We start from the raw sequence: 27,931 nt of genomic DNA on the forward strand, positions 1-27,931 counted from the left end.
GGCAACACCGCTAAACCTGATTAGCAAGATCTCAAAATATTTCGAATTTACGTGGAAAAACTTATTTAAAAGCATTGTAAAGATCATTATAGAAGATTTTACCACTTTGCACATAGAATTTAGCGAACTGTTACAAATTTAATTTTGCATCTGTTTTGTAGTACATTTGTATGTCCGTATTGTGCCAGCGTATCGGTTGCAATTTGTTCCGCTTTTGTCAAAGTCGCATAGATTTGCTATCAATGCCAAAGTTTTATAGTTTCCGGTTCAGTAATTATTGTCAATATACTGTCTGAACATGACATCCGTTGTTTTAGACAATCGGCAAAGTGGTATTTTACCAAGAATGGAAGTGAAACTAAAATCACCTAAGTCCTAAACTTTTATTCAGACAGTATAACGAAATAATACAAATGATCTTTAATTTTCTTTTAAAAACTGTTCGGTGAAGAAGATACTTCAATTATCCATATTATTGAATAATTCCTGGTACATCATAACTGTATATAATTATAACGAAAAAACTTAACGAATAAGGAGAAGCAATTTGATGATTTCCCAAAACCTGATCACTGAAATTGCTGCAAGTTTTTTCCACTTTGGGACTTGGGAAAATTCTCGGGAACGAGTTCTGAGTAAAATGCTGTAGAGATATTTTACTTTTTGTGCATTATCATATTATGTATGATTGTAAAAAATTGCAAGTAATTTGTCGAGTGTAATTTCTTTCATCGTCTTAAAATATGAGAAAAGTTAAAATTTATTGTAATTCTGCGTTGAATAATTATCAGTACTTAAATTTTTGACGCCTCAAAATTAAGTAAGATTAACCCTTAGCTGGTATCGCCTTTTTTGGCAACACTACCGGTATCGTGGGTCAAATTTTACCCATACCAAACAATCTGTTGTAGAACGTTGATTTTTTATAATTTGTATAAAATATGGTTAGTCATGAAATAAACAAATATTTTTTTACAAAACTAACTTTGTTTAATTTTAGAATATATAAAAAAATATCATGTTTTACACGCATTTGTAACTAACCTTATTCTTTGGCACTTTTTGGTTAGTGTGAACTTAAAACATAAAAAAAATAGAAATGTAAGAAAAAATTTAACTAAAAGATATTTATGGCACTTCTCATATCTTTATAATAACAAAAAAATATATTACTTCTGAGATCAGCATAAAATAAAAAAAATGACAACCAAAACCAAAATGACTTCTACCATCAACCATCATCCTCATCTTCTTCGCTCTCATCTCTCGTATTTTCTCTTATTCTCGTATTCTCCTCTTTCTTTTTCACTGTCGTCAGAACTTACTCCAAAATACTGTCTTCTGAGCAACTAACAGGTTAGGGACTGTCTCGATCGTCGTCGATGATTTCGTCGTCACAAAGTTGGGTTATATTTGGTGTCCTTTCATTTTCCGATTCCAAATCATCACTTAAGTCGTCTATATCAACTCCTCGATTTGTCTATCGTTCAAAAAGCCTCCATTGTAGTACAAATAAACACTAAAACAAAAAAGTACGTAATTACACCCAGTGAAAAAAGTTACTTATTTGGTGTCGTGGGTCAAAAGTGACCCAGACAGCTACTTACCTCCGCTCCTAAGATAGTCCCAGCGCTGCACTTCCACCCCCCGCCGCAGCTAGTGAAGCACTGAGAATACGTAGAAGCGCACAGTCGTTGCATAAAATATATTAAAAGAATTATAACCGAAAATGTTCGCTTCTGGGTCAAATTTGACCCACGATACCTGCTAAGGGTTAAGAGCATCTGCAATAAGGAATTTTCACACCAAGACGCGGTCGTTGACCCCTTAATAAGTAGGCTACCCTCAATATATTTAGTTGCGGTTGCATGTGCGGCTATAACCTTATTGCACGCCTCATAAGCGAAGCGTTGAGGTGGGTACTACCACAGATTAGAGAATAGTTACTTCGTAACAGATACATCACTCCCATACAAAAGCTAAAATACCTACGCTATATTTACATACAAAATGCGCCGCAACTCGGCTGCAGTAAGAAACGTACTCTACGAACACGCACCGAGAAGCGAGTTTCCCGCGCACGCCGCGTGATTGCGTCATCAAACGAAAACTTTAGGGTTGTACCGAGCGCGTAAATTAAACACAGAGTTGCTGAAACACTTAATTTTTTATTGTTAATTATATTTGTTACATTATACAATAAAAAAAATTGAAATCTTATTGATAGTAGTTGTTTCCTTCGGTTTCACCCGCGTGGACCCGCTATATGTGTCTCCTGGATAAAAAGTAGCCTGGTAGGTTTGTGAGTTTCTTTGTTACTGCGTGGCTCGGGGGCTGCTAACTATATGGCTGAGATTTACGGGTTCACGGGTAGAGGGTTCATTCGGGTGAATCTGCGGCCACAAGACCAATACAGATAAAAATTATATGTGCTTTAATTTCATCGCATTTTGTATCGCAATAACCGGGCATCTTGGTAGCGAGCGCGGGAAACGTGACGCGGGAGCGCAGTCTCGCGTGTGCCAACCAACTGCCGCTTGGGTCGGTACCGACCTACTGTGCGGTAGGCACTTATAGCGCGACCTTGAGCGAGTGACGGAGGCCTGGTACTACTGTCACTTCGCGCAAAACATCTGATTTTTCAAACTTAAAATGTCTTTATGTATCATACATTGCACTTGTAAGATAATACATACACACACATATTAAGAAAAAACACTATTTTTAACGTTCATGATATTTTTGATGTCATTTTTGTTATTTAAACTAGTTAAAAAACAGTTTAAAAAAGTTCTGTCTTGGACGTCCGTGTGTCTGTATGTGCGGATCCTTTTTCTTGTTAACACGATAGCGACCGAAATACTTTACTAATCGAGTCTTTTTTTTTCTCTTACGCTTGAGTATGCTCAGGAATAGAACCTTTCATTTTTCAGGGTCTGATTCGATGTGGTTTAATTGTTATTAAATAAACAAAAATAATAATTAATAAATATTTATTAAAAAAAAATTATGAGGCGTGCACTTTTGGATTTTCCAAATTATTTTATATCGTGCTAAAGTACGAAAATAGTACCAAAAGGCTGTTTGTTTTAAGATACGGTTTGTTTAATCTAGCATGCCATAAAGTGGATTTTTTTATTATAGCGATTAAGAATGTTGAACAAATATCCAGCTCGAAGGATCATTCTAGTGCTATAAATAATGTACAATACGTGGATAATTTTATATTCTTAATTAGTTGAAGTTTATCACGTTTATTCTTTTTTTTTATTATATATATAGACAGGGAAAAAATAAGATCGTGCATACGAATTGGTTTCAGTAGGCACTTGGAATTAGTTGCAAGAACCGTCTTGTGATTAATCCAGAACAACACAAAAAAGCATATTACATATTTGTAAATATAAAAGTTATTCATTCCTTAAATTTGCCATGCATTTCCAATTTTCCACGAATTTCACGAAGCGATTATAAAAACTATTAACGTTACAGACAGACAGTCGTAATATCCGCGTAAGATAGTATTTTATATTGACATTTTAAATGTTAAATAGGAAGAAATAAACGTTAGACGATCACGAGATGGCGTCGTGGGGTGCGCGTGCGCACCTTGTAGCTATGCAAGTGATTGAATGCATCATGAACTATAATTACTGTGCTATTGTGCAATCTAGTTACTTTATAATGAGGTTGAATATAAATAGATTTTTTTTCTAGATTTTGTGTGATACAATTTCCCTATTTGTACCTATAGTTTTCATATATTAGCTGCGCTCCGCCGTTTCAGCCGCGTGGCTCCGCTTCTGTTGGTCTTAGCGTGGTGATATATAGCCTATAGCCTTCCTCGATAAATGGGCTATCCAACACCGAAAAATTTTTTCAAATCGGACCAGTAGTAGTTCTTGAGATTAGCTTAGATTAGCGCGTTCAAACAAACAAACAAACTCTTCAGCTTTATAACACTGAAAAGTTATTTTCAGAAAATCCACGTATTCACAAGATTCTGAAAAACATTCAATTTGAATAATGATGAGCATGCGCATGTTGCAACCTTTTAACTTTGTGAAATTATAATAGTAATTACTTCATTCAGCTGTATATTAGAATCATTAGCGTCATACACACGTAAATGATATTTAATTATATCGATGCAGCGGGAAATTGTTTTATATTTACACGTGCTTTTTGATGTTTCTAGCCGAAATTGTTTGTTTTTGGCGTGTTTGTTTAGAATAAGGTGCCGCGGTATTGCAGTAGATTCTATTTACTAAAACGAGTAGACGCCTATATTGTTTTCACTAATTAATTCTAATTGTTAATGTCATTAATTAGAATGTAACTGTGCTTAACCATAATTATTAAATTTACAATTATAATCATTAAAACATCAATAAGAATGTTATTTAAAAAATAAATAATTTATGGCTTTGGTTTCTGTTCTCGATGTTATATTATTTCCATCAAGTTACAAAATATTGTTTGCTGAAAATGACGCCATTTTACATTTACAAGCTGATAAACTTTTTCATAGTTATAACTTATATCGTTTATATTATAGATGTATCTGTATTCTGTATTGTTTTCAAGTGACCTAAGTTAATAACAACGCAGTAGTCTCGTAACTTGATAGGAGCCATGCATGGCATTCATTGACTATCGGATCAAATTCTCTTTATAGTAAACATTTGTACTCTTATTATTCATGGTTCACACGTGTTGTAAACAAAGGATGAAGAATGTGAAGACTATAGTATGGTATTATATTATCTACTAGCTTTCCGCCCGCGGCTTCGCCCGCTTTGTCTAAAACATAATAAATTATGTACTAAAACCTTCCTCTTGAATCAATCATACATTATACATATTACATACCTACTACGTACCTCTATATTGAATACAATAGTTAAATTTAAATGTGTTATTCAGTAAGGAAGTGTAGAAGGTATATTATTATGGAAACAGGGAAAACACGGTAAACAATCGGAGTTTGTTCATAATATGCGCAGTCGGCTAAGATATTTGCAAGTACTGTGTGAAGAAGTAAACAGGAACGCATAAATACATAAAACGTCATAAATATATGTGTATAACTACGTCCTGTATTTATACAGGTATTAGTTTGTCTCTCTGTATGCACTTACAATAACAATTACGTAATTGTTTTGTTCAATCAGTTCTAGAAAATGCAGTAAACATTATACTGTGTGAAATCACATGCAAATCAATATATACCTACGGGTATGCGTGGTTAATCGAACTACGCAATTGTTTGCAAAACAAAGAAAAGTATGATAACTTTTTGACCCTTGTTTTTTTGAATTAATGAGGATCTCCTCATCTCTCCTCTGTATCTACAGATTGTAGCATAGGTTTGGCAGCGGTAGTTTATCATACTTTCTATTCCTAAGCATATTATGTAAACCTTCAAAAACTACCTTTCACAACACGTCTGCATGTGGACGACTATTATTAATATCTCTAAATTGTTCTACTTCAATGAAAACTAAATCTTTTCTGAGAAGATGTAAGCTATCATTATACGCCAAACTTGATTATAATGTAATTGGTTTAAAATAATACTTTTATTTAAAACACAGAACAAACTGTGATTTCATAGACTTGATAAAGCAAGCAAGAATATACGCTATTGAATATTTACATAGAACTCATTATTCTTTTCTTTGTTCCAGGTATGCGAGAAGCTAGAAATCGGCGCAGAAGCTGATTACTTCGGTCTTCGCGTTTGCTCAGGCTCTGGACCAGGACGATGGCTGAACCTGCGCAACCCTCTGGACCCGCACCGCATCCCCGGGGGGCGCCTCGACTTGCGCGTCAAGTTCTGGGTCCCGCCCCACCTGCTGATCAACGAACAGACCCGCCACATCTTCTACCTGCATGCGAAATTGGACCTTATCGAAGGAAGACTAGTTGTAGCTGATCAAGAAGTGGCAAGGCGTCTGATCGCGTACATAGCTCAAGCGGAAACGGGAGACTGCGATCCGGACGCGCCCACACATGTGTACGAAGAATGCAATAGAATCGGCCCGCAAGGCGAGAAATCAGAAGACCACGTGGATAAAATTATCGAGTACCACTGCGAGATAGCCGGCATGCGGGCGTCCCAAGCGGAGTATCGGCTGCTGAAGGAAATATCGAAGCTTGAGTCTTTCGGGGAGGAATTGTTTTTCTGCAAGCCAGTGACGGCGAGCAACAACGCGCACAATCTATACAGTCACCTGTTATACCACACGCAGCAAGAAGAGCCTCGTGCGCGTGATGAGCAGGAGATAGATGGAGGAGCGACAGTGGGCTGCCTGACCTCGGGGCAGAGCGCTACGGGCTGCGGCTGCCGGCTGAGCACGTGCGTGAGCGTCGGCCCCCACGGCATCGTGGTGTACCGCCCGGCGTGTAATGGAGAGCATGACATCGGAGTTGAAAAGCAGAGGTGAGTTTCATGATTATTGTGTAGGAAGATATTCTAAATAGTAGAACAGGTATCAAACAAAAATTCCTACAAATAGGTAAAATTATTGTTTTTCCAAATGATTATAAACTCTTTAAGTAGGAATTAGGAAACATAAAAATTATCCAGAAAATTTATTGATATTTGATATAGAAAATATCGATAGCTAAATAGAAACGATAAATCACCATAAAGGCCTTGGCAACTTGACCGTGAATAAATACGCAAAAATTTCAAAACCTTAGGAAGTACATAATTTATGATCAAGTATTTTTATACTGCGTATATATAAACACAAGGGCGCGTAATAGATAAGTCATTCAATACAATATAATTACTTAATTATACAATTATTCAGTAAACAATTATCTAAACAAATACTTTAACTTTACGGATAAATCTATTTTCGTACGCATCCGCAGCTGTCAAAACAAACGCCGCCATTGTTGTGTAGGTACGAATTATTTATCTGTGCTCGAAAATTTCTAGATTTGTTATGAATATTGTGAGCAAAGTCACCTTCGATGTTCTTTGTTCGTTTATATATAAAATTTAAAGAAGAATATACTGTAAGATTTTAGGTAACATTGGTCGAAAATATAAATTCATGTTTTTGTCAAAGATTACCAGAAGCTGGAATGCATCGCACATTTAAATGTTAAACCAAAACATTGTTTATAAATGAAGTAATTTATTTTATTGGACGGAAATAAATAAATATGCGACTGTAATTCTGAACCGCTTTTATATTTTTTCCTCTACTGTACCAAAGGTTGTCTGGAAGAAATCGCTCTAAAGCGATAAGACCGCCATTTGTACTTAGTTTAAGCTATGTTTAAGTGTGTGTATTTCTTTTTTATTCAGTTTAAGTGCAATAAAGGATTGATAAATAAATAAACCGCACTTATATTTCTTGTTCCCATAAAAACAATATTTAAACAACTACGCATTTAGATAACAATTCTATTGTCTAAGTAATAACTAATAATCACTATTTAAAATCTATTTATTGCACAAACACATTGTTTTTCATATAAATACGTTATCACGTACTAAATAGATACAGTGCATTCGATTACCTTGTTTTTCTCTCTTATCTAGTCTATGAGAGCCTCTTTACTTGAAACAATAGCAAATGAATATATTTACTTTAAGATAGATAATCAGAACGGAAATTTTAAAGGAAATCTTTATTACTTATGTCTGATTGTGTGATGTCAGACTTTAATCTTAAATTGCCTATTTTTGTGAGCTTAAAATTAAATTAAAAAATGAAAACATGTAGGATTTAACTTGTATGTTAAAAATATCAGAAGACAGAAATATTGAACTTATTATTCGTAATAAGCAAATCGCGGGTTTTCATAAATAAATTTGTCCACAGATTAGATAATCGTGCAGTAATTGTATTTGTATAATCTATGGTTACTGTATTTTGTGTCAACAGACGCCATTTTGAAATCGTTTGGCAAACACGGACTTTGCATATCCAATGTTGTTATGAACATTATTTTCGTTTATAATTCACGGTCACAGCATGAAAAAGTGAAAGAATAAATGCTTGTAACCAATTAATTATTGTTTTTTTGATAAAAAGAGTCAACTTTTTTACATTTTTTTCTATCTAGACTTGTAAATAAAACTAATATTTTTCCCACATTCCTCTGCAGGGGTATTGAGAGGAAGTATTCCTCCATAGCCCATAGGTACATCGTCACCTAGCTTAGTAGATAACCAATCAACCCCATCAAGTATTCCCTACCACATTATTGCGCAGGAGTATTCAAAGCAAGTCCTATAGGTATATCTTCACCTAGACAAGTAGATAACCAACCATTTCTCCCATTCCAGTATTACCTACACCACATTCCTCTACAGGCGTATTGAGAGGAAGTGTTATAGGTACATAGTACCTAGACTAGTACATAATCAACCATTTCCCCCATTCCAGTATTCCCTACACGGCGATCCACCGCGCGCAGCCACTACGGCGCATCTTCCAGCTCACGCACGTGGCGGGCGCGCACGAGGCCACGCTGCACGTCAAGATGGCGACTTCGGGCCAAGCGGCGGCATTGTACCGCGCGGTCACAGAGAAGCACGCGTTCTACTGCTGTGAGACCGTGCGCAGTGACGTCACGGAACAGTTCATACGGGACTTGAAGGTAAGAACAGTAAGAGTAATTTCATAGAGTAAGAGTAATTTAATGGAGTAAGAGTAATTTCATGGAGTAAGAGTAATTTCATAGATTAAGAGTAGGTAAGATTTCCGCGCCCTTTATCGGAAACCTTATAAATGATGTACACAAACAGCAAAATCCTTGAGAAACAGCAAAATCCGTTGCGTCGTTTTAAAGATACATAGGGACAGGAGGACAGTGGGAAGCGACTTTATTTTATATTATGTTATATGTAGTGATGGTAAAAGACCAGAGACATTGGTACGCCGACCATAAACAGCACAGGTTGCCTACTTGGAAAAAGAATATACCTACATTTACGATATTATTATGAAGGTTATTCCAGGCCATAATTGATAGTTAATCACGAAAGTTTCAATTAAATTCGTTTAGTACTGTGACAGACAAAAATAACATACAGTCTATTCGTATATTTTGCGATGTTTTTTTATTGATAATGATAATATTTCTAACTAGCTTCCGCCCGCGACTCCGTCCGCGCGGAAAAATTAAGAAAAATCAAGATTTATTTTTTCCTACGTATTTTTACGGGATAAAAAGTATCCTATTTTACGCCCAGGATAATAAGGTATATTTATACCAAGTTTCATCGAAATCGAACCGTTAGTTTTCACGTGATGCCTTCACATACAGACAGACAGACAGACAGACAGACAGACAGACAAAAATTTTTTTAATCACATATTTGGGTTTGGTATCGATCCAGTAACACCCCCTGCTATTTATTTTTTCAATATTTTCAATGTACAGAATTGACCCTTCTACAGATTTATTATATGTATAGATGACGTCTATCTAGTTTTCAAAATACAAGATTTGCTTGATTATTATGTGTGAAATTTCTAAAATGATCTGTTATCTTATTATCAGTAAATTACTTTGAAAATGTGTTAAACGAATAATAATAATACCTCGTTAATTATTATGATTAAAACTTGTGGACTTTGATCAGAGGTGTGTCGGTATTTACGCCACAAAATTTAAGCAGTTGATATTAATTTGCATATTTAAATGCTTATTATGATATATTACTTTTAAATTAACAGTAGGTATACCTAATGTATATTTTTGGAAAATTTTAAGTATAAAATATTAGGTAAATAGGTATGACTCAAAGGGTTAAAAATAAATAAGGATGTACGAGGAATAAGGAAATTTACAATTAGGAAATATGTACATAAAACCGTTGACCATAGCCAGTGAACCCTGGGACTAACGGTCTTCCTGTAAGGCTAGAAATTTGTATACTTACGATTTATGGCATTCTAAGAGCAATAGCCATGACCTGGCAGGCGTCAGCCCTGCACGTCATCAGCCCCTTTATTTTTTAAACTGTTAATAAAATTGGTTTTCTAAACTTGTTTCTGTAAATTTGAAAATTTAATAGGATAAAGTTTATTTATTGTACATTTTAAAAAAAAATTGACAGGCGATTACAATAAGCAGAAGTATATGACAGATCAATTAGAAAACGCACAGTTGATGGGGTAAAATAAACTTTATCCTGTATACTCGAAATTTTTATATGTCTTCAAATAAACGTCTCAGAGTAAGTATGTACAATGCCAGGCGGCTTTGAACAGCATAAGACCATGACAGGCGAGGGGACAGTTGCTAAGGGCGTGCGAGTGGGAGGTTTTGCGTGAATGCATATAGTGCATTCTGTCTGTCACTCCTGTTGGTCGTAGCGTGATGATACATAGCCTATCACCTTCCTCGATAAATGGGCTATCTAACAGCGAAAGAATTTTTCAAATCGGATCAGTAGTTCCCGATATTAGCGCGTTCAAACAAACAAACAAACAAACTCTTCAGCTTTATAATATTAGTAAAGATTTATTTTATTTAAACGTACAAAAATATTAAATAATTTTAGTTTTGTAAGTTTTCGCTTATCTTATAAGATCTATAAATAGACCATCTAACAAATGAATGAAATAATTTTTCAAATCCGACCCGTGGTTCCTGAATCCTGATATTAGCGCGTTCAACATAGCAAACAAACGAGCAAATTCTTCAGTTTTATTATATTACCTTGTATAGCTAGTAGTGTCACTACTATAATATAGACTATGTATAATAACATCACATAGCGTGGCGACGCGGCCACGATTTAAAAAAAAAAAAGCTTCGTTACAACTTTTGGCCTTTATTTTTTCTGTCTAGCCCATGTCTAGCCCCCTTTCGCAACGCGCGATATGGAACATACTTGTTCCAAAAATATTACAAAATAAATATTAGGTGGTGTAGGTAGTACTTTAAGAAGACATTGATTGCTCACATATTTATTTATCATAATCATCATAAAGAAAGTTATTTGAAGTAGGTACCTACCTATGCATTTTAAAATATTAAAAAAATGAAATAATGTATTTTATTGTGATTTTAATACATTTAAAAAGCTTTTTTGATTTGAATTATAAAACACAATAAAATACATTGCATTTACTGTATGCGTTCATGTAAAATTTCTTATTTGCACGCCGCCCTTAGCAACTGTCCCCTCGCCTGTCATGGTCTTATGCTGTTCAAAACCGCCTGGCATTGTACATACTTACTCTGAGACGTTTATTTGAAGACATATAAAAATTTCGAGTATACAGGATAAAGTTTATTTTACCCCATCAACTGTGCGTTTTCTAATTGATCTGTCATATACTTCTGCTTATTGTAATCGCCTGTCAATTTTTTTTTAAGATGTACAATAAATAAACTTTGTCCTATTAAATTTTCAAATTTACAGAAACAAGTTTAGAAAACCAATTCTTTTAACAGTTTAAAAAATAAAAGGGCTGATGACGTGCAGGGCTGACGCCTGCCAGGTCATGGCTATTGCTCTTAGAATGCCATAAATCGTAAGTATACAAATTTCTAGCCTTACAGGGAGACCGTTACTCCCAGGGTTCACTGGCTCTTGGACCATTACTCAATGGATCCAAAATTATTGTTGGTGATTTAATTGAAACATAAATTATCAAGTTCTCAATTTGACTACATATTTTAATTTTTTATTTGAAAGCTAGTGCGTAATGGCACTACCGTCACGTTATGGAGTAAGGCGACGATTTTGGTATCTACGAATTGCTTAGTCCCTTAGTCCTATTTAAATTTTGTCTAGTTTGAAGGCGGTTTAGTTTTTCTTCATTATTTTAACTGTATATTCCTCTATTCCAGGGCACAATAGCGTCGATCTTCAACGACTCGACGACACTGGGCCGTCGCTACGTGTTCGACATCAGACGCACGTGCCGCGAAGTGCACGACCGCGCGAGGCGCGAGGCACACGCGAGGCAGGTGCACGAGCCGAGGCCGAGGCAGGCGGTTAAGAGCGAGGTGAGGAAAACTTTCTAACTATATCTGTAACTTCTTTAAAAATTGTAGTGTTAAATCGTTTCGTTGTTATATGAAAGACAGATAAACAGAATAAAACCGGCCAAGTGCGAGTCGGGCTCGCGCACAAAGGGTTCCGTAGCAGCAAATATAATAAATTACAGTTAAATCAACCTATCTCAAAAACTATAAGAGATACTTTGATCAAACCAAAAATCGTTGAAAGAGTTAATTAGCATGCATCACCTCTATTTTTTTTAGAATTTTATACCCCGTAGTTATAAAAATAGAGGGGGGGGGACATACTTTTTACGACTTTGAGAGCTGATATCTCAAAAACCGTTCACTTTAAGAAAAATGTTTTTTAGAAAACTTTATATCATTTTAAAAGACCTTTCCATTGATACCCCACACGGGTATGTACATCGAAAAAAAAAATTTCATCCCTCAGTTACATGTATGGGGGGCCCCACCCCCAATTCTTTTTTTTACTATTTAGTGTCATATTTTTGTAGCGGTTCATACAACACATATTCCCATCAAATTTCATCACTGTAGTACTTATAGTTTCCGAGTAAATCGGCTGTGACAGACGGACAGACGGACAGACGGACAGACGGACATGACGAAACTATAAGGGTTCCGTTTTTGCCATTTTGGCTACGGAACCCTAAAAATATGCTGTCGCAAGTACAAATTCTTTCTATTAAATTTTAGTTGTAACTACATAACTATTAAAAAAATGTTCAGGTGTAGTAAAAATCGCGTCGTTTTCACATGAAAGACAGACAAACGAACAGAAAAATATGCTGTCGCAAGTAAAACTTCTTAACTATTAAAGACTTAATAAATAAACTTTTCTCTAAAAACTTAATTCACGTTAAATCTTTCATTACTTTCCTTCCATTACTATATACATACATACTACTATAGGCACACCCCGGACACTCCATACAAAATTATCGTTTTGACAGTCACACTGTAGAGACTGCAAATGTGTGTGTTAACGCTTTATGGTTGGCACATTTGTGACTAGCGTAAAAAAAATTCGCGTTTCTCTGATGAAATACATCCGTAAACAGCACAATATCTAACCATTTTCTACGAAAAACGATAATAACAAATCCAAAAGAATAAAATTACTGATTAATGTTGTCAATCTTCGTTGCGTATCGTCCTTGTAGAAAAATGTGGACCATTTTTAGACTGATCGTGCGGGGTGAGATAAATGTTTAATTTTGGCGGGAGGCGGAGAGTGTCCGTTCTGTACCGTTTAGCTACTATTATGTATTCTGTGCTATAGGTCTATTTGTGTACTTTTATTGTATTTTTGTTCATGTGTATATTATAAATAAATAATAACATCCTTATTCCTTAGTGTGTCCGCTCCCGCTCCCGCTCCCGCTCCCGCTCGCTGAGCGGCGGGCTCGCGTGCCGCGCGTGCATGGACGCGCCCATCGACACGCTGTTCCTGCCCTGCCGGCACGTGGCCTGCTGTGGTGCCTGCGCTGCCAGGTGTGTATACGCGTACATGTGACTGTGGCACGTGCATGTGACATGTGACACGTGGCACGCTACATGTGACATGTGGCAAGCAAAACATAACACAACACGAGATAATATGTATACGTAACATGCAACAACACACTACTCGCAACATGCTACACGTACAACAAAACACACAACACGCAACGCGCTACACACAACATGAGACACGTAACATGCAACACGCGAAATGTGACATATTATATGTAGCACGTAACATGTGACATTTGGCACGTGCATTGTGACACGCAATATATGTATCACACAACATGATACGCAACTACATACAAACAATATACACTCCCACGGCAAGTGACACACAATACATGGCTTACAACATATAACACACAACACACGACACGACACGCAACATTTGACATGACACGTAGCACGTAACATGCTACACACAACACAGCACAACTCAAACATGACACACGACATTACATTAAAGCTTATACCTCACAATACACATTGCATCCCAAGTCACAACACACCATGTACAACACACATAACTTGCAATACGTAGCTTATATTGTGAATATAGTTATAACCCAACTTATATCCTGTATTTACTGACAAAATCTAATAATAAGTCACTATCAATTTTGAGCATAAGATTTCTAGAATGTGTATGTAAGAGCAATAAGCATTTTATAACAAGGGATAGAATAATAGGATAATAAATAAAAATAAAAGTCAAATTCAAGAAAAAATATTTATTACAACTTCAAATGACCAATATTATACAAGCTAAAACTAATGTGTGATAATGATTTTAATATAAATTTCTTCTATTACAGATGCGAGCGTTGTCCGCTGTGTCGCGGCGAAATAGAGAAGCTGATGCACATATTCCTCCCGGTGGAGTTCCAAAAGAGCACCGGAGTGATCATAAAATGAAGCGACGACCCAACGGCGATCCCTGAACGAACCAACCTCGTGTGACGTGTGTTCCCGCCATCTTGTGCGCAGAGTGACAGCTGTCAGTGCAGCCACAGAGTATAAACTGTTGTGACGTGTGACCGTCTAGTCATAGTGACTATTTTTGCATTTTTTTTACGGAATGGGCGATGTCATTCCAGTTAACATTATTAATTAGTGTAAAAAATGACAATAAATTGCTATGAAACTGCCAATCGGGTTGTCCCTTATGGCTCATGTCGGTACTTATTCTTTTTATCTATAACCATTATAATATTATAATGATAGAAGTACCCAGTTAAGGCTTCCTTCGTTTTAGAAGGTTTTTTGTTTAAAAATAACTTTGTGATAAAATAAATAATACTTTAAACTAACCAAAAATGTTCTTAAATTTATGCATTTCTCTTTATTGGTTACGTTAATTTACGGTAAAACTAATAATAGAAGATTATCAATAAGTTATAATAAGTGTAAGACCCATGGTCTATAAGATATATTTTGTGAAAATCGTAAAAACATGAAAATATAGCTATAATATTATACGCCTTGTGGTTTCATTTGTCACCTTAATCCCAATTATTTAATATTAAAATGAAAATATAGTGAATTGAATTTGTAAAAATCCTATCTCTTATTCATATCAATTCAATTTGTTGAAAATATTTATTTCATCGAAAAAACAGACCTGCATAATCGAGTAGTGGGGTCAAGGTTAGGGATTAGATATTCAAATGAATTGGTCTAAGATCCGAACATAAGGCGAATTATAAAATTGGTCTCATTCTATTATCACGCCGTTGAATTTCGTCTTATGTTCGGATCTTAGACCAAATGGGTTCTTGTTTAAATTTTTACTAAACAAAAATATAGAAGGTACCAAAATATCTGCTTAAAACTATAAGGAAAGAGTACCTAACTTGGACTAATTTTAGAAACTAATTTACCGAACAGAATGTAGATAAGACTAGGTATCGTAATCATTGAGATAATATTACTACGTATGGAGGAGACACCACGAACAAAATCTGTGCGCCATTTTTTTGCTCTAAGTAAGTTTTAAAAATTATTATCTAGTTAGGTACTTAACGATGAAAGTTATTCCTTTGCACTTTTCCGTATTATTTGTATTATTTGTGCAATATCGTAACACACACGAAGGCATGTTTGATGCGTTTCACTTTAAAACCATTAAAAAATACCGCTCAACATACGTCACATGACGTATGTTGAGTGGAACATAAGTGATGTAGGCGGTGTCGTCTCCTATTAATATTATCTCAATGATCGTAATCTTTTTTATTTCTAAAAACACCATGATCGATTTCCAAAATTCTTTAATTAAGGAAAAACTACACATTTCTCTAGTAACAGGCTATATTTCTGTTAACCCATGCGATACTGGGTCAAGCAGCTAATTTACAGAATATAAAAACACCAAAAATAAGTTTTATGATTCAATTCCGGCTTATATCGTTATTACATAAGCTTAAATCAACATAATATAAGCTAGATATCCATTATATACGCATTATAGAAATAGTGAATTTTATGATCGGAAACACACATTTACTACACACAATATTTATATTTAATGACTATGCTAATACATGTTACTTATCAATGAAACGAATAAGAATTAATTTTATAACACATCATAATTCGTTTGCTACGGCCACACTACCTATAGTTACGTGAGCCAGGCGCAATCATTTCTTACGGGCTTAAAATATGCAATTATTGTAGAAGACTATTCAAATTTCAATCCACGGATTTGCAGCTGACGGCACCCAAATTTTGAATGTTACGCTTGTCCATTGTACGAATTTGAAGTCCATAAAAATGACTGGCGAAAATTGGTCCTTGCTCTGAATTTTTTTAAACTACGCGGATGAAGACACGGCCGGAAATTGTAGCTATGATGAGGACGATGGTTTTCATTGATTTAATAAAAATAAATCATGAGTGAGACAATATTGTGGCAGTTTTTAAAGTTTAAAGGGACATAAAAGAAGAAAAAAAAAACTCGATTGTCTGTAATTTCCGTAACTGTAATTGTCCGCACAACAATGTACCAAGACGTAAATATAATATTGATAATAAGAAAATTAATTTTTTTTTCATCACCTTTACCTTTTCGTATGTCATTTACAATAATCTATAAAGCCTACAGGTGCATACTGATCCAACGGAAAGTCTTCGGCTATTGTTTAATTAGTGCATGAACATTGAACATGTTTGCCAAAAATATATAAGTAAATATACCGTGAGTGTACTTACAATTTAATATGTATTTCATCCTAAGCTGTCTTAAATTATTTTCAGAGGGATAAGGGAGAGGAAAACAAAAGTACTATTATGCTCCTCGTTACATTTTACTTTAAAACAGGGACGTAGAGTATGAGTAAATTAGAAGCACGTAGCACGTAGCTAATAAATAAGATTGTTTCATACTTAAAACACGAAGCGACATCTAGCGGCTATTTTCTACGATAACAGCTTGTCTTTAGAGTTTAGCTGTGGTGCACCTACCTCGAACGATTTTGATAAAATTTAAAAATACGCTTATGGTTTATATTATATTTGAAATAATTCCAGGTAGGTGCACCACAGCACAACCATAATCTAAAGAAAAGTTATCGTCGAAAATAGCCACTAGATGTCGCTTCGTGTTTTAAGTATGAAACGATCTTATTTATTAGCTACGTGCTACGTGTTAAAAATTTACTCAACTCTACGTCCCTACGTATTTATTATTATTACGTATAGTATTTATTTTTACGATTAATCATTATTACGATTAATCATTATACATATACGATTAGTTGATCTGAGGCCGAAAATTATAACGATCCCAAAATTTAACTAAAACTTTGCTATTTTGTTGCGATGCGAATAAATTTGATTGTAAATTAGTAACAATAGTTTTGAATACTTACCATAAATTCTTACAAACTTTTGCATTTATAATATAAGCACTTAGGATAAGCTTCATTATTATGCTCCCACCATCCCTGTTTTTTCTATAATTTTTTTAATGTATCGTTACCATTTTATAAAGTCATAATCGTTTCATGAAAATAATATTATAGAATATCTACATATTATAAAACAAAGTCGCTTTCTCGGTCCCTATGTCCCTTTGAAATCTTTAAAACTACGCAACGGATTCGGATTTTGATTCGGTTTTTTTAATATGTAGATAGATTCAAGGGTAGGTTTTAGTATACATATATAATTGATTAGGTTTTAGACAAAGCGGGCGATGCCGCGGGCGGAAAGCTAGTAAATCATAAACTGTATTTTACTCAGTGTGTTACTAGCGGCATCTTATCGCAGATACGAAAGAAATGAACCGATTATGATTTTACTAAAATGTAACTTTTTAATGAATTAAATTGATTTTTGCCCTACCTCAGTATTATATGGTTAGGAATTCATTACGAAGTCTAACCATAGTTATTTAAAACAACTTAATCTATTTTATATCTATTCATATGGTCCAAAAGGTAGGTGTGTTCATAAAATATTCAGATACATAATATTTGTATTGAAGTTGCTAAGGCAGAACTTTTGTCGATCGAACATATAGGTAGGACGTTGGTAATAATAGATCGGCTTCAACTTCAAGGGAATAATAAAACCAATGTAATTTTTTAATAAATTTATTAAATAAATAACTAAGTAATATTATCATTTTGATTATATCTAACTTTCCCAACCCACTTTTCCAACACTAACTCAGTGACGTCCCCCCTTCCCAGTGACTGCAACGTGGCGTCCCCCCTTTTTGCACACCAACCCCCTTCACAGTGACCTCATGGCCGATCGCAGCCGACAGCTGCTTCAAGTACGCTATTATTTCCTGCACAGAAATACAGATAAATGAATAATCCATACTAATATTATAAATGCGAAAGTAACTCTGTCTGTCTGTCTGTTACTCAATCACGCCTTAACTACTGAACCAATTTGCATGAAATTTGGTATAGAGATATTTTGATACCCGAGAAAGGACATAGACTACTTTTTACCCCGGGAAATGGGATAGGTTTTATCCCGGAAATCCCACGGGAACGGGAACTATGCGGGTTTTTCTTTGACTTCGCGGGCGAAGCTGCGGGTGGAAAGCTAGTTTATCATAAAACAACTAGAAAAAAAAAACGATCCCAAACAAGACTGATATTATTCCCGCAATTGATATGAGAATCATAAGAACCAGCAGAAATAAATGCATAAATTAAAAAAACAGATACACGTATATGTACGCACACTCATACCTCCAGCTAATAAGTACATGTCAGCAAGAAGTCCGAGTGTGATGCGTGCTGTCGAACGTGTTAGCAAAATAAAATAGTACCTTGCGTGCTGTCGAACGTGTTAGCAACATAAAATCGTACCTTGCGTGCTGTCGAACGTGTTAGCAACATAAAATCGTACCTTGCGTGCTGTCGAACGTGTTAGCAACATTAAATCGTACCTTGCGTGCTGTCGAACGTGTTAGCAACATAAAATCGTACCTTGCGTGCTGTCGAACGTGTTAGCAACATAAAATCGTACCTTGCGTGCTGCCGAACGTGTTAGCAACATAAAATCGTACCTTGCGTGCTGTCGAACGTGTAAGCAACATAAAATCGTACCTTGCGTGCTGTCAAACGTGTTAGCAACATAAAAAAATCGTACCTTGCGTGCTGTCGAACGTGTTAGCAACATAAAATCGTACCTTGCGTGCTGTCGAACGTGTTAGCAACATAAAATCGTACCTTGCGTGCTGTCGAACATGTTAGCAACATAAAATCATACCTTGCGTGCTGTCGAACGTGTTAGCAAAATAAAATCGTACCTTGCGTGCTGTCGAACGTGTTAGCAACATAAAATCGTACCTTGCGTGCTGTCGAACGTGTAAGCAACATTAAATCGTACCTTGCGTGCTGTCGAACGTGTAACAACATAAAATCGTACCTTGCGTGCTGTCGAACGTGTTAGCAACATAAAATCGTACCTTGCGTGCTGCCGAACGTGTTAGCAACATAAAATCGTACCTTGCGTGCTGTCGAACGTGTAAGCAACATAAAATCGTACCTTGCGTGCTGTCGAACGTGTTAGCAACATAAAAAAATCGTACCTTGCGTGCTGTCGAACGTGTTAGCAACATAAAATCGTACCTTGCGTGCTGTCGAACGTGTTAGCAACATAAAATCGTACCTTGCATGCTGTCGAATGTGTAAGCAACATAAAATCGTACCTTGCGTGCTGTCGAACGTGTTAGCAACATAAAATCGTACCTTGCGTACCGTCAAACGTGTTAGCAAAATAAATTCGTACCTTGCGTGCCACCGAACGTGCACGCAAAATAAAATCGTACCTTGCGTGCTGTCTAACGTGTTAGCAACATAAAATCGTACCTTGCGTGCTGTCGAACGTGTTAGCAACATAAAATCGTACCTTGCGTGCTGTCGGACGTGTAAGCAACATAAAATCGTACCTTGCGTACCGTCAAACGTGTGAGCAAAATAAAACCGTACCTTGCGTGCTGTCGAACGTGTTAGCAACATAAAATCGTACCTTGCGTGCTGTCGAACGTGTTAGCAACATAAAATCGTACCTTGCATGCTGTCGAATGTGTTAGCAACATAAAATCGTACCTTGCGTGCTGTCGAACGTGTTAGCAACATAAAATCGTACCTTGCGTGCTGTCTAACGTGTTAGCAACATAAAACCGTACCTTGCGTGCTGTCGAACGTGTTAGCAACATAAAATCGTACCTTGCGTGCTGTCGAACGTGTTAGCAACATAAAATCGTACCTTGCATGCTGTCGAATGTGTTAGCAACATAAAATCGTACCTTGCGTGCTGTCGAACGTGTTAGCAACATAAAATCGTACCTTGCGTGCTGTCTAACGTGTTAGCAACATAAAATCGTACCTTGCGTGCTGTCGAACGTGTTAGCAACATAAAATCGTACCTTGCGTGCTGTCGGACGTGTAAGCAACATAAAATCGTACCTTGCGTACCGTCAAACGTGTGAGCAAAATAAAATCGTACCTTGTGTGCTGTCGAACGTGTTAGCAACATAAAATCGTACCTTTCGTGCTGTCGAACGTGTTAGCAACATAAAATCGTACCTTGCAAGCTGCAGAACGTGTTAGCAACATAAAATCGTACCTTGCGTGCTGTCGAACGTGTTAGCAACATAAAATCGTACCTTGCGTGCTGTCGAACGTGTTAGCAACATAAAATCGTACCTTGCAAGCTGCAGAACGTGTTAGCAACATAAAATCGTACCTTGCGTGCTGTCGAACGTGTTAGCAACATAAAATCGTACCTTGCGTGCTGTCGAACGTGTTAGCAACATAAAATCGTACCTTGCGTGCTGTCGAACGTGTAAGCAACATAAAATCGTACCTTGCGTGCCACCGAACGTGCACGCAAAATAAAATCGTACCTTGCGTGCTGTCGAACGTGTTAGCAACATAAAATCGTACCTTGCAAGCTGCAGAACGTGTAGGCAACATAAAATCGTACCTTGCGTGCTGTCGAACGTGTTAGCAACATAAAATCGTAACTTGCGTGCTGTCGAACGTGTTAGCAACATAAAATCGTACCTTGCAAGCTGCAGAACGTGTAAGCAACATAATATCGTACCTTGCGTGCAGTCGAACGTGTTAGCAACATAAAATCGTACCTTGCGGGCTGTCGAACGTGTTAGCAACATAAAATCGTACGTTTCGTACCGTCAAACGTGTTAGCAAAATAAAATCGTACCTTGCGTGCCACCGAACGTGCACGCAAAATAAAATCGTACCTTGCGTGCTGTCGAACGTGTTAGCAACATAAAATCGTACCTTGCATGCTGTCGAATGTGTTAGCAACATAAAATCGTACCTTGCGTGCTGTCGAACGTGTTAGCAACATAAAATCGTACCTTGCGTGCTGTCGAACGTGTTAGCAACATAAAATTGTACCTTGCGTGCTGTCGAACGTGTTAGCAACATAAAATCGTACCTTGCATGCTGTCGAACGTGTTAGCAACATAAAATCGTACCTTGCGTGCTGTCGAACGTGTTAGCAACATAAAATCGTACCTTGCGTGCTGTCGAACATGTAAGCAACATAAAATCATACCTTGCGTGCTGTCGAACGTGTAAGCAAAATAAAATCGTACCTTGCGTGCTGTCGAACGTGTTAGCAACATAAAATCGTACCTTGCGTGCTGTCGAACGTGTTAGCAACATTAAATCGTACCTTGCGTGCTGTCGAACGTGTTAGCAACATAAAATCGTACCTTGCGTGCTGTCGAACGTGTTAGCAAAATAAAATCGTACCTTGCGTGCTGCCGAACGTGTTAGCAAAATAAAATCGTACCTTGCAAGCTGTCGAACGTGTAAGCAACATAAAATCGTACCTTGCGTGCTGTCGAACGTGTTAGCAACATAAAAAAATCGTACCTTGCGTGCTGTCGAACGTGTTAGCAACATAAAATCGTACCTTGCATGCTGTCGAATGTGTTAGCAACATAAAATCGTACCTTGCGTGCTGTCGAACGTGTTAGCAACATAAAATCGTACCTTGCGTACCGTCAAACGTGTTAGCAAAATAAATTCGTACCTTGCGTGCCACCGAACGTGCACGCAAAATAAAATCGTACCTTGCGTGCTGTCTAACGTGTTAGCAACATAAAATCGTACCTTGCGTGCTGTCGAACGTGTTAGCAACATAAAATCGTACCTTGCAAGCTGCAGAACGTGTTAGCAACATAAAATCGTACCTTGCATGCTGTCGAACGTGTTAGCAACATAAAATCGTACCTTGCGTGCTGTCGAACGTGTTAGCAACATAAAATCGTACCTTGCGTACCGTCGAACGTGTTAGCAAAATAAATTCGTACCTTGCGTGCCACCGAACGTGCACGCAAAGTAAAATCGTACCTTGCGTGCTGTCTAACGTGTTAGCAACATAAAATCGTACCTTGCGTCCTGTCGAACGTGTTAGCAACATAAAATCGTACCTTGCAAGCTGCAGAACGTGTGAGCAACATAAAATCGTACCTTGCGTGCTGTCGAACGTGTTAGCAACATAAAATCGTACCTTGCGTGCTGTCGAACGTGTTAGCAACATAAAATCGTACCTTGCGTGCTGTCGAACGTGTTAGCAACATAAAATCGTACCTTGCGTGCTGTCGAACGTGTTAGCAACATAAAATCGTACCTTGCGTGCTGTCGAACGTGTTAGCAACATAAAATCGTACCTTGCGTGCTGTCGAACGTGTAAGCAAAATAAAATCGTACCTTGCGTGCCATCGAACGTGCACGCAAAATAAAATCGTACCTTGCGTGCTGTCGAACGTGTTAGCAACACAAAATCGTACCTTGCGTGCTGTCGAACGTGGTAGCAACATAAAATCGTACCTTGCAAGCTGCAGAACGTGTAAGCAACATAAAATCGTACCTTGCGTGCTGTCGAACGTGTTAGCAACATAAAATCGTACCTTGCGTGCAGTCGAACGTGTTAGCAAAATAAAATCGTACCTTGCGTGCAGTCGAACGTGTTAGCAACATAAAATCGTACCTTGCGTGCTGTCGAATATGTTAGCAACATAAAATCGTACCTTGCGTACCGTCAAACGTGTTAGCAAAATAAATTCGTACCTTGCGTGCTGTCGAACGTGTTAGCAACATAAAATCGTACCTTGCAAGCTGCAGAACGTGTTAGCAACATAAAATCGTACCTTGCATGCTGTCGAACGTGTTAGCAACATAAAATCGTACCTTGCGTGCTGTCGAACGTGTTAGCAACATAAAATCGTACCTTGCGTACCGTCGAACGTGTTAGCAAAATAAATTCGTACCTTGCGTGCCACCGAACGTGCACGCAAAGTAAAATCGTACCTTGCGTGCTGTCTAACGTGTTAGCAACATAAAATCGTACCTTGCGTCCTGTCGAACGTGTTAGCAACATAAAATCGTACCTTGCAAGCTGCAGAACGTGTGAGCAACATAAAATCGTACCTTGCGTGCTGTCGAACGTGTTAGCAACATAAAATCGTACCTTGCGTGCTGTCGAACGTGTTAGCAACATAAAATCGTACCTTGCGTGCTGTCGAACGTGTTAGCAACATAAAATCGTACCTTGCGTGCTGTCGAACGTGTTAGCAACATAAAATCGTACCTTGCGTGCTGTCGAACGTGTTAGCAACATAAAATCGTACCTTGCATGCTGTCGAATGTGTTAGCAAAATAAAATCGTACCTTGCGTGCTGTCGAACGTGTTAGCAACACAAAATCGTACCTTGCGTGCTGTCGAACGTGGTAGCAACATAAAATCGTACCTTGCGTACCGTCAAACGTGCAAGCAAAATAAAATCGTACCTTGCGTGCTGTCGAACGTGTTAGCAACATAAAATCGTACCTTGCGTGCTGTCGAACGTGTTAGCAACATAAAATCGTACCTTGCGTGCTGTCGAACGTGTTAGCAACATAAAATCGTACCTTGCGTGCTGTCGAACGTGTTAGCAACATAAAATCGTACCTTGCGTGCTGTCGAACGTGTAAGCAACATAAAATCGTACCTTGCGTGCTGTCGAACGTGTTAGCAAAATAAAATCGTACCTTGCGTGCTGTCGAACGTGTGAGCAACATAAAATCGTACCTTGCAAGCTGCAGAACGTGTAAGCAACATAAAATCGTACCTTGCGTGCTGTCGAACGTGTTAGCAACATAAAATCGTACCTTGCGTACCGTCAAACGTGTAAGCAAAATAAAATCGTACCTTGCGTGCTGTCGAACGTGTAAGCAACATAAAATCGTACCTTGCGTGCTGTCGAACGTGTTAGCAAAATAAAATCGTACCTTGCGTGCTGTCGAACGTGTGAGCTACATAAAATCGTACCTTGCAAGCTGCAGAACGTGTAAGCAACATAAAATCGTACCTTGCGTGCTGTCGAACGTGTTAGCAACATAAAATCGTACCTTGCGTACCGTCAAACGTGTAAGCAAAATAAAATCGTACCTTGCGTGCCATCGAACGTGCACGCAAAATAAAATCGTACATTGCGTGCTGTCGAACGTGTGAGCAACACAAAATCGTACCTTGCGTGCTGTCGAACGTGGTAGCAACATAAAATCGTACCTTGCAAGCTGCAGAACGTGTAAGCAACATAAAATCGTACCTTGCGTGCTGTCGAACGTGTTAGCAACATAAAATCGTACCTTGCGTGCTGTCGAACGTGTTAGCAACATAAAATCGTACCTTGCAAGCTGCAGAACGTGTAAGCAACATAATATCGTACCTTGCGTGCAGTCGAACGTGTTAGCAACATAAAATCGTACCTTGCGTGCTGTCGAACGTGTTAGCAAAATAAAATCGTACCTTGCGTGCTGTCGAACGTGTTAGCAACATAAAATCGTACCTTGCGTGCTGTCGAACGTGTTAGCAACATAAAATCGTACCTTGCGTGCTGTCGAACGTGTTAGCAACATAAAATCGTACCTTGCATGCTGTCGAATGTGTTAGCAACATAAAATCGTACCTTGCGTGCTGTCGAACGTGTTAGCAACACAAAATCGTACCTTGCGTGCTGTCGAACGTGGTAGCAACATAAAATCGTACTTTGCAAGCTGCAGAACGTGTAAGCAACATAAAATCGTACCTTGCGTGCTGTCGAACGTGTTAGCAACATAAAATCGTACCTTGCGTACCGTCAAACGTGTTAGCAAAATAAAATCGTACCTTGCGTGCCATCGAACGTGCACGCAAAATAAAATCGTACCTTGCGTGCTGTCGAACGTGTTAGCAACACAAAATCGTACCTTGCGTGCTGTCGAACGTGGTAGCAACATAAAATCGTACCTTGCAAGCTGCAGAACGTGTAAGCAACATAAAATCGTACCTTGCGTACCGTCAAACGTGTTAGCAAAATAAAATCGTACCTTGCGTGCTGTCGAACGTGTTAGCAACATAAAATCGTACCTTGCAAGCTGCAGAACGTGTTAGCAACATAAAATCGTACCTTGCATGCTGTCGAACGTGTTAGCAACATAAAATCGTACCTTGCGTGCTGTCGAACGTGTTAGCAACATAAAATCGTACCTTGCGTACCGTCGAACGTGTTAGCAAAATTAATTCGTACCTTGCGTGCCACCGAACGTGCACGCAAAGTAAAATCGTACCTTGCGTGCTGTCTAACGTGTAAGCAACATAAAATCGTACCTTGCGTCCTGTCGAACGTGTAAGCAACATAAAATCGTACCTTGCAAGCTGCAGAACGTGTGAGCAACATAAAATCGTACCTTGCAAGCTGCAGAACGTGTAAGCAACATAAAATCGTACCTTGCGTGCTGTCGAACGTAATAGCAACATAAAATCGTACCTTGCGTACCGTCAAACGTGTTAGCAAAATAAAATCGTACCTTGCGTGCCATCGAACGTGCACGCAAAATAAAATCGTACCTTGCAAGCTGCAGAACGTGTAAGCATCATAATATCGTACCTTGCGTGCAGTCGAACGTGTTAGCAACATAAAATCGTACCTTGCGTGCTGTCGAACGTGTTAGCAAAATAAAATCGTACCTTGCGTGCTGTCGAACGTGTTAGCAACATAAAATCGTACCTTGCGTACCGTCAAACGTGTTAGCAAAATAAATTCGTACCTTGCGTGCCACCGAACGTGCACGCAAAATAAAATCGTACCTTGCGTGCTGTCTAACGTGTTAGCAACATAAAATCGTACCTTGCGTGCTGTCGAACGTGTTAGCAACATAAAATCGTACCTTGCAAGCTGCAGAACGTGTTAGCAACATAAAATCGTACCTTGCATGCTGTCGAACGTGTTAGCAACATAAAATCGTACCTTGCGTGCTGTCGAACGTGTTAGCAACATAAAATCGTACCTTGCGTACCGTCGAACGTGTTAGCAAAATAAATTCGTACCTTGCGTGCCACCGAACGTGCACGCAAAGTAAAATCGTACCTTGCGTGCTGTCTAACGTGTTAGCAACATAAAATCGTACCTTGCGTCCTGTCGAACGTGTTAGCAACATAAAATCGTACCTTGCAAGCTGCAGAACGTGTGAGCAACATAAAATCGTACCTTGCGTGCTGTCGAACGTGTTAGCAACATAAAATCGTACCTTGCGTGCTGTCGAACGTGTTAGCAACATAAAATCGTACCTTGCGTGCTGTCGAACGTGTTAGCAACATAAAATCGTACCTTGCGTGCTGTCGAACGTGTTAGCAACATAAAATCGTACCTTGCGTGCTGTCGAACGTGTTAGCAACATAAAATCGTACCTTGCGTGCTGTCGAACGTGTAAGCAAAATAAAATCGTACCTTGCGTGCCATCGAACGTGCACGCAAAATAAAATCGTACCTTGCGTGCTGTCGAACGTGTTAGCAACACAAAATCGTACCTTGCGTGCTGTCGAACGTGGTAGCAACATAAAATCGTACCTTGCAAGCTGCAGAACGTGTAAGCAACATAAAATCGTACCTTGCGTGCTGTCGAACGTGTTAGCAACATAAAATCGTACCTTGCGTGCAGTCGAACGTGTTAGCAAAATAAAATCGTACCTTGCGTGCAGTCGAACGTGTTAGCAACATAAAATCGTACCTTGCGTGCTGTCGAATATGTTAGCAACATAAAATCGTACCTTGCGTACCGTCAAACGTGTTAGCAAAATAAATTCGTACCTTGCGTGCTGTCGAACGTGTTAGCAACATAAAATCGTACCTTGCAAGCTGCAGAACGTGTTAGCAACATAAAATCGTACCTTGCATGCTGTCGAACGTGTTAGCAACATAAAATCGTACCTTGCGTGCTGTCGAACGTGTTAGCAACATAAAATCGTACCTTGCGTACCGTCGAACGTGTTAGCAAAATAAATTCGTACCTTGCGTGCCACCGAACGTGCACGCAAAGTAAAATCGTACCTTGCGTGCTGTCTAACGTGTTAGCAACATAAAATCGTACCTTGCGTCCTGTCGAACGTGTTAGCAACATAAAATCGTACCTTGCAAGCTGCAGAACGTGTGAGCAACATAAAATCGTACCTTGCGTGCTGTCGAACGTGTTAGCAACATAAAATCGTACCTTGCGTGCTGTCGAACGTGTTAGCAACATAAAATCGTACCTTGCGTGCTGTCGAACGTGTTAGCAACATAAAATCGTACCTTGCGTGCTGTCGAACGTGTTAGCAACATAAAATCGTACCTTGCGTGCTGTCGAACGTGTTAGCAAAATAAAATCGTACCTTGCGTGCTGTCGAACGTGTTAGCAACACAAAATCGTACCTTGCGTGCTGTCGAACGTGGTAGCAACATAAAATCGTACCTTGCGTACCGTCAAACGTGCAAGCAAAATAAAATCGTACCTTGCGTGCTGTCGAACGTGTTAGCAACATAAAATCGTACCTTGCGTGCTGTCGAACGTGTTAGCAACATAAAATCGTACCTTGCAAGCTGCAGAACGTGTAAGCA

The 27,931-nt window shown here is 38.1% G+C and overlaps 2 protein-coding genes across 7 annotated transcripts in view; one reads left to right on the forward strand and one right to left on the reverse strand.

Moving 5' to 3' along the window:
- dnr1 (E3 ubiquitin-protein ligase defense repressor 1) overlaps positions 1 to 15,002 on the forward strand; it is a 36,571-nt gene extending 21,569 nt beyond the window's left edge. The window contains exons 2-6 of the mRNA XM_089710599.1: positions 5,691 to 6,445; positions 8,415 to 8,628; positions 11,839 to 11,997; positions 13,373 to 13,509; positions 14,340 to 15,002. Coding sequence (XP_089566725.1) covers positions 5,691 to 6,445; positions 8,415 to 8,628; positions 11,839 to 11,997; positions 13,373 to 13,509; positions 14,340 to 14,439 — 1,365 coding nt within the window. The 3' untranslated portion in view covers positions 14,440 to 15,002. The remainder of the gene's footprint in view (positions 1 to 5,690; positions 6,446 to 8,414; positions 8,629 to 11,838; positions 11,998 to 13,372; positions 13,510 to 14,339) is intronic.
- A 3,104-nt stretch (positions 15,003 to 18,106) lies between these two features.
- LOC149477139 (uncharacterized) overlaps positions 18,107 to 27,931 on the reverse strand; it is an 87,421-nt gene continuing 77,596 nt past the window's right edge. For all 6 annotated transcript variants that reach the window (XM_089710638.1, XM_089710640.1, XM_089710641.1 and 3 more), the window contains one exon: positions 18,107 to 18,322. In XM_089710638.1, the coding sequence (XP_089566764.1) occupies positions 18,194 to 18,322 (129 nt within the window). In that variant the 3' untranslated portion in view covers positions 18,107 to 18,193. The remainder of the gene's footprint in view (positions 18,323 to 27,931) is intronic.

This window comes from Colias philodice, chromosome 25, assembly GCF_061535455.1.
Source record: "Colias philodice isolate Cphi_HAF_F1 chromosome 25, ilColPhil1 Martin Lab GWU primary, whole genome shotgun sequence".
NCBI lineage: Eukaryota > Metazoa > Arthropoda > Insecta > Lepidoptera > Pieridae > Colias > Colias philodice.